The following is an 11,720-nucleotide window of genomic DNA, read 5'->3' as shown; positions in this document are numbered from 1 at the left end:
AAACATTTTTCATGGAGGCAGTATAAACGTATAAAAATATAACAAAACATTAGGAAAAATTTAGGAAACCTAACTTTTTAAAATCTGGCACTAACAATCATTCGTTTTGACATTCAGAAGTACAAGGGACTGACCTTTCTTTTCAAGAAAAGGATTTTTTTCTACAACAAATCAAACATTTTCATTACTATTCACAAAAATATATAAATCCTTTTGCATAAAGATATAAAAATAATCAATATGTTAAGCTCGTCATTAAAATCTAAAGCTTACTTAATCGTTAATCCATTTACATTGTAATTGAGAAAATAACTCTCAAACAATGAACAAAAAGAAAGATGTTTTAATTTAATTAAGTTTTTTTTTTGTTAGAATCAACTAACTAATAAGTGAAAAATAGAAGTGTTATTGAATTGACTTGAATACTGAGAAGATAAAACTTCTCTTTATATAAAATTTAATTTATAACTTTCAATTATTCAACTGAGATGAAAAACATTTTAAATAAAACGTGAATCATCTTTATTTAAGGCCGGTTAAAAATTTTCCGGCTTCTCGACGACTTTGAAGATATTAGATAGCTCATCCACTAGAGTTTCATAACGATAGGCAACTCGAATATCCGGCACATTTGTCCTTGTAATATCGTTCCCGGCAACGCCTTCCTTTGTATAATTTGGTCCAAGCCAGTACTGCTTACTCTGAATCATGAAAAAAAACAGTTAAATCCGAATTCCCTATTCATAGTCTTTTGATTTCAAGGACAATAATTATCAATTCAAAATAATTCTTATTCTAATTAAATGAGTCACACAGTCAACTAAAGAATCATTCTTTGCTAAGAAGTAAATTCAAATTCAGGTCAATTTTAAAAAGATGACTTAAACTTTCTGTCAATATTTTAAAAAAGGGTTTGGTCAAATTTATTTACTTGGAACGTAATTAAATTATTTTATTCCAGACTGATTCAATTTAGTGGCCAATCGATTTAGTCATTTTAGACTGTTTTACTAACAGCTGCTTTTTGACATACAAAATCTTATTTACTAGAATAAAACCTAAAAAGAGACTGAGATGACTAAGAAAGAATCTCATGAAATTCATTTTTATGTGCAATAATAAATGAAAATTTGATTATTGATATAAAATCTATCATCTGAAACTTCAATTTTCATTTTATAATGAATAATATGATAATAAGTTAAATAATTCATGGAAAAATTAAAAATTGAAAGACATTGAATGATAATAATACCTTGTGTGGAAATCCGCTCATAAGAACTGAGTTTCTGGCTAATTCACACATGTCGCAAGAGCTAAGCTTCCAAACTTGTGCTGCAATACTGTATTCTTCCATCAAAGGTTCCTATGAAAATATATAAACAGTATTATACCACATGTACCTATATTATAATCACTAAATAAATTTTATCAGCTTTTATTTATTTAAGCATTGGTCCGAACCTTTGTAAAATGAAATTGCAGAGGGTCGTCAGTAGAAAGACTAACACAAAGTCCACGAGCAAGATATTCAGGCAAAGGGTTTCGATGATAATTGAGAAATAGTGAATTGTTACTCAAAGGAGACATTGCAATACCAATTTGAGCTAGATAATAAAGGTATTGTAGAACGGGTACTTTTCTTAATAAGAGTCCATGTGATATATTTTCTGCCATCATAAATCCACACACTAAGTGCTGAATAGGTCCTGCTTCTCCGCAATGAGGTCGTAATACAAAAGTATTAAATCCTTGCTCACTACATAAAAAATTCCAATTTAAATCATTTTACTGTTCCCACATAAATATAATCAAGTAATTCTCTAATATTTATAGCACAAGCTATGTAAGAAATAATAGTTTAAACTCAAGTTTTATACCAAGACCGAAAATAAAAATTATTTTTAGAAAAAAAATGTAGCTTGATAACTTACGCTCTGAAGTGATTCAAAACTGTCATGTTGGCATAAGTATAGTATTGATAATAACCATAGGGAGGATTTTCAACATCGTTCCATTCTTCTGGTGGATAGACATCTTTATCAAATAAAGGATTTTCTGGTTTACTTTCATCATCGACCGAATCAAATCCAATGACATATTGAAGGAATCTATGTAACTCAGGATGGCTGTTAGGATCATTTGTTACTTCAAATAACGGAAGAAATATATTATTGAGAATTTCTTGAAAGTTTTTCATCAATTTATTTAGCTTAAAGATATCACTGTAAAAAAGAATAAACCATTTTTTCAATATGCTTTCAACTAGGAATAAAGAATTTCACTTTTCTATAAATAATTGAACTCACTAGAGCCGAGGTATTTGAATCAGCCAACGAACATTGTCTGAATAAACGTTACTTTTAATTGCCCAGCTTGCTAATTTATCCCATTCTTCCGGACTCTTACCGTAAATTGATAATCGTAATTCAGCATTCTGATACTTTGATTCTTCAAGATCACTTGCAACTTCTTTTATTATTCTAGCAAAGTATTTTCCATCAAGATAATTATCTGTCTTTAAAAAGACCTCTCGAAGACGACTCTCGCCAATGGGATTATATTTTGCGTTGAATTTATCAAAACGATGGAAAGTATTTCGATCCTGAATAAATAAAAAATTCATTGATTAATTCAAAAGTAATAAATTACTCTTCTATTGGACATTAATTATAGCAATTATCTCATTTCAAATTATCATAATGAATACTCACCGCATGAACATCAAGCATATCAACACTGAGATCATAAGTAGTGAGATTCATCGATTGGAACACCTGTCTCAATGTCATCATTTCTCCACTCTTTGAACATGTGACAACCTCATCTGCATGATTTTTTAATGTTTTCTTGATGAATCTAAGAAGGTGTTTTTGGTTCATACAAGACGCTGCATGAATATGGGTGTCGACCTGTAAAACAAAAAAAATTACATATTATTTAAAATTTTCCAAACTTTATTATTGCAATTTTTTGTTTGCTGTTGATGTAAGTGGTTGTAAATCATTTTGTAATAACATTCAGAGATAAAATATGCTTTTTTATAGGAAAGTTACTGGTATAGACTTTCAGAGTCATATTCATTTACGGTTTGTTTAATTAGTCGTCAACAAAAATATCACCACTTAATGAGAACTCGTAAAGTCAGTGGTAACACGATAATAAAGCGTATAATAAATGAAAAATGTACCTTTCTGATATTATAAAAATCTCTGTGTGGGACAGCTTTTTGACTTGCGAGCTCGCGCAGTTCATTGAGCAGCACATGTAGCTGAAACTTGGATGAAAGGTAACTAAGCCGTCTGTAGCAAAAAGATTTAAGAGGACCGTCAGCAATCATTGCACAAAGTAAATTCATATCCGCAACAAATGTAGCGAGATCTGGGTATGTATATGGTAGAGATTTTCCATTTTTTAAATCCTCATCATTAGCAAAAAGATTGAATACACCATTGACTGCAGATATTTTGTAATTTTTTGATGGTGGAAACTCACAATCCCATGGGTTGCCTCCTGAAGCAGGTGCATGCACTGGATGATCTAAAATACATACCAATTGACGTCAGAGAAATAAAAAATAAATATACACTTTCATTGAAAGAAAAAAATTCCTTTTATCATCTTGAAATGGAATAAAGAAATTCCATAAATAAACAAAATTCTTATCAGAAAAAAATTGAAACAATATTCACTTTTTAAACTTATAAGTTTATAATTATTGTAATGATTTTTCAGGCTATTTTTTTCTATCAATTCCACAATAAAATTAAAAGAAAATCAACAAGAAATCTTGGTGAGAAAATTATCATCTTTGATATACAAGAAAATCTCAAAGAATGCTCTTTGATGTAATATTGAGCCTTTGAGTAGAATATTAATACAGACAATGGTTAATCTTTAATTGACGAATAAAATTTCAAAAAAAAAAACACGATGAGTGTTAAAACTTCTTCAATCAAATACATTCTTTCACAGAGTAGTCACATTACAATAAAACATAAAGATTTCAAATAATTTTCAAAGAGACAATTTTTTAATTTTGAGTTATACACATCTCTACTTTTAATATAAGATTTATAAGATAATCTAATCGTGTCTTTACATCACTACAATATTGTCATATACTTCTTTAGTGTCTGTATCAAAGAACGAGCTTTTTAATACACATCCCTTTGAAAATTCTTTATTCTTTACATCTCTCTAATTTTAACCATTACTGTAAAGTAAAAAAGCAAGAGGAGACCTTCGGAGTCTATTTGCTTGATAAGGGCATCAATGTCCATGTCGGATCTTATCTGAGACAGCTCGACTTCACTTTCTCTATGGTCTTGAAGGATGAGGAATAGCAGGAAATTAATAATAAATGAATAGTTTTTTTTCTCTTTAAATTTAATCAAAGTAAAGCTTACCTGCTATTGCCTTACGATCATCATGATGTACCTCTTCAGCAGTACTCAATGGTTTTTTATCAATATTCCTCAAGAATCTAGAGGTGGTGGTTGGAAATGACTGCTTCGAATTATTCATATATTTTTCCCGAATATATAATGCTTGAACAAGCATTTGCGAAGCCCTCTGAAGATCCTCCAGTGGAACCTTTTAAATGACAATTATTACAATTTATAATATTAGATCAGACACATATTGATCAGTGCTGACCTTCGCTAGGTCAGTGTGACGCGGTGAAATTTAATGTGTCTTTAACTGATAGTACCACGTGCAGCTGGTCAATAAAAGACAAGTCAAGGATTAAAGGGAATATCAAAGAGTCTATCTGTTTTTAGTAATGAAGAAGTAAATAATAAAAAATCATCGATACTTGGATCGAACAAAAAATTATAATTAATAACAAAACTTTTTTTGAATTTAATATTAATCAAATAAATTAAATTTTTAGTATGGCACGTGAAAAATTCTGTCCAGAAATAATCATTTAACATCCAGAATTATCCACTAGTTTGAAACAAGGTCAATGGTTTTGATTCTAGGAAGGATTATCAAGCTATTTTCCAGTGATGCAGTTTGCAGATAAACCATGTTACGATATATTTGTATATCTATATAGATGTATGTTGGACATAGTGTAGGAATGACGTGCGGAGTCAGGGTGAATTTCCTTCACGTAATGCAGCATTCTTGAGGATTCCTAAGTCTCAGGGTCAGCCAAATTTAAAGTAAAAATATATTTGAGATACATTTTTGTAGAAATGCATGTGACAGGAATATCATACTTACACCAGAAGTGTCTTCACCGGAAATGGAAACTCTCTGGAAGTGCGGAACAAAGTCATTTTCTTCCAAAGTAAAAGAATGGTCAGCATCATCTACTGTTGGTCCTAAAGATGGTTCGTAATGACTACGACGCTCTTCAAGATCCTTTGCTGCTCTAAAGTGATAAAAAAACAAAAAAAAAGTATTCCATGATAAATGTTTTATTACTTAGAAACAGAAACTAATGGAATTAAAATAAAGAAGAAAAGTGTAAAAAAACGTGATGTGAATAATGACATAAATTTCTTTACTGTCAATGCAATGGGAAATAAATGTAAAGAGTTGTGTATTGCGTCGTAATACGATTCGATGATTATACCACGAGATGATTAATATCTTCTTAATTAAAATTAAATAATTATACTCCTTATTAAATTTAAATAGATTCAGTATATCAATAATTCTAAAACTGTCAGCTTAATTGAGTTAAAATTATCCTCAGTCATCTAATCGTTACTATGACAATAGTTTACATATATCCTCTCGACAATCTACTGTAGTAAATTTTAATTATAAAGAAACAATAAAATTATATCTAGATCTTTAAAATAATAAAAGCTTACTTCATCAAAATTCTGTTGTCTCTTAACCATCGTTTAGAATCAATAGCACAGGCAAACATGATTTATTTTTCACGAACAAAACTGACACTCGTAAGAAAACACTAGAAAATTTTGCAAACAAAAAAATTGTCAGCATAGAGTATCTTTCTTTTTGAACTACATTGCTCGAAGAAAGTAAATATTTATGAAAATCAAAGTTTAAATTATTAATAAAGCTTAGATAGACACATGAATTTTTAAACTACGTTGACACACAACCTTCATTTTCTTTATTCGTTACTTTTCGGAATTGTAATTGTATCATTTAAATAACAAACAAAGATATTGCTAGTAACAATAACACGAGTGTGCTTGGATATGAAAAGAAGAAAATTTCACACTACGGATGCTAACGTGGTTACAGTCGTACTGCTCTGGCAAGCAGCTCACCGGTTGTCTATCCCTACTTCCATAACATGCTGCGGCTGCTCCAGCAAGTAGAAAGAGTACGCTTGCGGATAACATGTGCACCCACGTTGCAGGATTCATAGACGAGTGTTATTAAGTTATTAAGTAGGTATCATGAGAGGTTTCTTGATAGCATTGATAACCTATCACTAATAAGTTGAATGCAAATTGCGTAAGTTTTTAAATATTATCATTATAGAACGTGTTTATTTAAAAAAAAAAAAAACTAAGATTAAAAATAATTACCGAGATTGAATATGTGGAAAAATTTGTTTCATTATAAAATATTGATCTGTTCACATCACTTCTATGTAAAATGTGCGTTTAGTTATCAGGATAAAATATTTTAATTAAAACGTTCGTTACATCCCAAGTATTTGTTGGTAAATTCATTAAAAATGAAAACATTTTAAATGAATCAAATATTCTATGAAAAATTTTTAGTGAAATTTTTCCACTAAACAAAACATTAATTCGTTGATTTGATTTACATGTTTTACATATAATATTTGTGCTTTATTTATACTTTCATTTATTCGAATGAATATTGAATTAATGTTTATCAAATTAACTATATTTCTAAAGGGACCATTTTCTTCGTCGTCGTTGAACTATTGATCGAAAGTTTACACGCAATACATATATCCACGCATTATGTAAGTCTCTGAAATATTATATTTTATCGATTTATCTAATTATCTGAAATCAATTAAAGACTGAGACTAATAAAATAATCAAAAGACTATAAATTTAATTTAAAAAATTCCAAGATGATGGTTAAAAAACACTAAAGCTAGTCATTTCTCAGACTTTTATGGCTTTACTACTCACTTTACAGTAAGTTGACGCTGGATCAAAAGTTTCTTCTCAATTTGCTCGATTGGAAATTGCGGAACCTCATAGGGTGCAGATATTTCATTGGGAAGCTCATGAGGCGCCAAGCGCAGAGCATTTCCAGCACCACCTGCTGCCCCTGATACATCAAAGACTGGACTTTCGCTCTCTGAAAATGAGACAAAGTGTTTAAACACTAGTTTATAACATAATTTCTGATTAAATTATTTCTTTTATTACCCTGCACTTCCTCATTTCCTTTATTTAACCATTTTTTAATTGACTCTGCCGAGTAATTATTTAAAAGATCCTTCTCATTAGTTAATACCATTATATTAAAAAAACTACTCAATCTGATTAATGTTTTTCAAACTGTTATTACTAAGTTAGATATTACTATTTTTAGTAATTCAATAATAAGTAAGCACTCAGATAACGATGACGAATTCACACAAATTTCAGAATTTAAATTGACATATTAAAAATTACTTTAGTTATGAAAATATTTTTCATAAGCTAGAGAATGAAATATTTTAGTTATATAATAAAAAAAAAACTATAAATTTAACAGTAACTTGAGTTCACGTAATAAAATTCATTAAATGTATAAAATTTGTTTTATAACACACAGTTGATCGGTCTTTAACATATGTAGGTTATTCACCTTTACGATTAAATTGTTATTGTTTATTGAACTGCTTGTTATTGCACAATAATATCTTTATGATGAATTTTATTTGATCGTTGTGTTATAAAAATAAACTAAGATATATGAGTAGCAGAAAGCAATAACACTATGAAATGAAAATCACAATTTTTAATTTAATAAAAGATTTCACAAATTTAATTGAGAAGAATGAGAATGAATATGTCAACTGTGGTCGTTGATGTTTCAGATCATGAAGTTTTAATTCAACTGAGTGTAACCCTTCTCTTTCGTTTTAATCATGTGTTATATTCGATTTTCATACACTTTCATTCTTGGTGGTCAACTGAAAGCCACGTACGATCACACTTGCTTGACCTAGATAAGAAATATATTGTATATCTCCTATAGTTGATGATTTCAAAATGTAAATAACAGTCATCGAGATAAAACGTGGTATGTTTTTCATTGAAATCGGCGTCTATAAATAATTAATGTCCATTTACAAAAGAAATACAGCATTGTTTATACACTGATTTGCATGTGTGAAAACTGTTGGGTATAAACAAAAACTTTTTACACAGAGGAACCTTAACTTTTTTAATTGGAATTTTTTAAAATTTTTCATTAAATGTCTACTATTTCAATAAAATTGTAGAATAAATTAAATTTGTCGGTTCATTATTATTTATTGCCTTGTAATAAATTTCAATTAAAAAAAAAAAAAGTATAACATGATTGTTGATTATTTTCCCAGCCTGAAGCTACGTTCAGATGCAGTTTTGCAAATGTGAAGAAAATAAATAAATTCATGTCTAAGGTTTCTATGCCTGGAGGAAGAAAAATATAGAACAACTTCAGATGATTTGTCTTTTTAATCGTTTCAAAATAGAATCCATACAAAATTGAAATTGTGTATTAAAAGTGAACAGTGATTTATAAATCTATTTTTGATGTTAAGAATAAATATGCAAGAAAAATTTTAAAATATTCAATGAATCAGTAAAAAAATTTCTCTAAAAGCTAACCTTATTACACAATTGAATAAAAGGTAACTTTTGATTCGAGTTAAAGTTTTATAAATATAGAATTCATTTGAAATTTACTAATCGATTAGTGATTAAAATATCTGTCGTAATTATTCTAAAGTTTTGAAATTCTGTGAACAGACAAGATTTCAATCTGGTTTTAGTTCTATTTGATACATCGTTATGAATCAGTCTTCTGGCAAGAAGTCAAAACTACGAAACTTGAATAGTCCTCACAAGGATCAATACCATGCTTGCTTTTTTATCAAACTTTCGTAGAATTTCTGGAGCATTTTTTCTAACTCAAACTCCTTAATTCAATTATATTTTCTTTAGTAAAAGTTATAAACTATTTAATAAAAGTTTTGTTTCTATTTTTAATATTTACTGTTATCATTAATTGTGACTGTAAAATGTAAATATAAAATGTAAGCTTCGTTTTATGTATTCAAGTTTGTAGATATGATAACATAATTGCAATTGACATTGAATAGACAAATATTCTTATAGAACTGTTTTATAATTCCGGAATATAATTCATGAACATCAGTTGCTATTGATTATAGTTTAATAGGTCTAATAAGAATACAATAATTATAGCATCCAATGACGTAATTGAAAGACTTTAGTGACGTCTTACCTTCATCATTCAAGAGAAAAATTGGAGAGTGTAATAAACCACGATAGGCATCATTATCAGTAGTTACACCTCGGCTAGACATTTTTGCATCGTTTTTCAATAATACGCAATTTCTATTTTTAATTTACTTTAATCGTTGACAAAAATAATCTTATGCTTTATCTAGCATGGGACTATTTTAAATGAACAGTGTCAACAAGAAATTAAAATTGCTTTCTGGGATTGAAGTCACAATTATCCAAAATTAAATAGAACTATTACGATAATTAATTAACACACTGACGTAACAATTAAAATTGGATCCACGATCAAAGTAAAAATCATCATTAGATGAAATTTACATAAAAGGTCGATAAAAAATTCAAGAAATCACATAAAAAGTTTGAACAATACAGATATTTTCTGGCTTATAGCACAATAAACTTGAGTTATTGGATGAACAGCGGAAGTAGTTACAGCTATTTCGTCGTTCACGAACTGACACACTGAGACGAAACGATGTAAATTGTCTATTTCTATTTGTGTATTAGAGAGACTCAACAAACTGAATCAATGTATAAGAACATATAGTGTGAGTAAACCTTGAGGAGCTGAGCCAAGAACGTCAGGGTTGAAGTCTCGAAAATTATTGAGAATAAATGGCTCACCTGAAGACACGTAACGTTGTCTATATTTGGCTCTTCTAGAATTGTAATCTCCCATATCAATAAGAACAATATTTTAAATTGTTTTTAAATCTATCTCAAAGATTATCAATGTCTCACCACGTTAGATATAAACAATTGCCTTAAAAGAATATCGATAGTCATTTTTTACTTACTCTTTTTGAATTTCGCCAAAATAATTGAAACAATAAAGTAGACTAGACATTTAAATTGAACATAAATCAATAATAAATTAAGGAATTAGTGTTATCAAAGAATCTTGAATAGTCTTGTGAATTAGTATCAATTACCTAGTTCAATGACTGAGTAATTGCAACCTTTCACGTAACACAGAGTCAATTTTAGAGTTGAAAAGACGTAAGAAATGGGAAGGATCTTATCACATGAACGTAAATTACCATGAGGCAGGTCAAGAATTGGAAGTGAAGAAGGTAATCGTTAAATTTGCTTTACTTACGACCACGTTGATCAACATTGTTGCCAAGTGTATTTGGGCTATCAACCTCTCCTTCATTCTCTAATTCAAAAGATAATGTTTCTCCATTCGTCTCTCGTGCTCCATTCATGATAGGGCTTTCCATGATGCTGTAATGCAATGTAACTTTTATACAAGCTTATTAAATCAGTCAAGCAGGCCGATATTTCAAGTGAATAAATGGACAATTATTGAATAAACCAAATCATCATACCTCAAGCGTAAATAGTTTGATTCATTCTAGTTTAAAAATAACCAGTACTTTAAAATTAACATTGTGAGTTAAAAGTGCTCGAATTTTCTTTGTTGTCAAACAATTTTTTAGCTTTGTTATTGAATAAACATGTATACAAAGGTGTTGATAGTTTCAAACCAATATTTACGACAACTTGTGATAATAATTTGAAATAGATTACGACTGAAGCATCAAGATGTGATATCTATACATTATTGCTGAGATCAACGATTTAATTTATCATTAATGCGGAAAAAATGTTCACTCACCTAACTTATCAATTGATAAGCCGACTGAAAAAGCCCAGAGAACCACGGACAAACGTGTAGAAAATATTTCTATCACTTTGAGAGCCACTGACAACTGTGAACACGCACTGTGGTTGATGTCGTTTATATTTTCACGTTTCCTCAACGTTATTGTCACGATCAAGGTGTTTTCACAAGTTTTTTACAATTTTTTCACACACGTTATTGAATAAGATAATGTCTTACACTATTCAGTAGGCTAATTTAAACGATTAAAAAATGATCAAATGTTTTTAGGTAACAGAAATTAATCACAAAAGATCTGAAGCAATGCAGAAGTTGCTCCAGAGCATCCGCGTCAAACAATTTGACAGAAGATACTGCGACTGGGGAAACGCGCACACTCACTGGAATGAGCTAGTGGTGAGTCAGCAGTCAGATAGAAGCAAAAAGCGTGTGATATATGATAAGTTTAGGCCGCTTTTAAGGGTTTGTCTTGACCAGTACTGGTCTAATGTGCATATAGCAATGTGTATATAATTCGAATTGAGCCTATACCTTATGTCAGTCTGTCTTTAAACTGAACTAGAACGTTTGGACTGGCGCAGTCTCGTTTGTAGACTACGAAAATCCATAATACCTATCCTTTAAAGTGACCTATGTTCTCA

General features: G+C 29.7%; 1 protein-coding gene across 5 annotated transcripts; it reads right to left on the bottom strand.

Annotated features, from left to right (window-relative positions):
* Positions 1 to 49: 49 nt before the first annotated feature.
* On the bottom strand, positions 50 to 11,434 carry AMPdeam (AMP deaminase). 5 transcript variants are annotated; one of them, XM_035085490.1, is made up of 12 exons: positions 11,074 to 11,434; positions 10,552 to 10,679; positions 7,113 to 7,284; positions 5,236 to 5,386; positions 4,410 to 4,596; positions 3,191 to 3,540; positions 2,715 to 2,912; positions 2,310 to 2,605; positions 1,935 to 2,225; positions 1,465 to 1,759; positions 1,256 to 1,366; positions 50 to 701 (listed from the first exon to the last, which is right to left on the bottom strand). In XM_035085490.1, exons 2-12 carry the CDS (start codon positions 10,673 to 10,675, stop codon positions 537 to 539), a joined length of 2,340 nt encoding a protein of 779 aa, XP_034941381.1. In that variant the 5' UTR covers positions 10,676 to 10,679; positions 11,074 to 11,434; the 3' UTR covers positions 50 to 536. The 5 variants fall into 5 exon arrangements, with proteins under 5 accessions (XP_034941381.1, XP_034941382.1, XP_034941384.1 ...); XM_035085491.1 differs by lacking the exon at positions 11,074 to 11,434 and adding an exon at positions 10,784 to 10,923; XM_035085493.1 differs by lacking the exons at positions 10,552 to 10,679; positions 11,074 to 11,434 and adding an exon at positions 9,430 to 9,923.
* Positions 11,435 to 11,720: the final 286 nt, after the last annotated feature.

The sequence above is a fragment of the Chelonus insularis genome, unplaced genomic scaffold, assembly GCF_013357705.1.
Source record: "Chelonus insularis isolate UGA/USDA-ARS -01 unplaced genomic scaffold, ASM1335770v1 contig_399_pilon, whole genome shotgun sequence".
Classification (NCBI taxonomy): Eukaryota; Metazoa; Arthropoda; class Insecta; order Hymenoptera; family Braconidae; genus Chelonus; species Chelonus insularis.
Note: the sequence above shows the minus strand (reverse complement) of the source record. Positions and strands in the feature narration are given on the sequence as shown.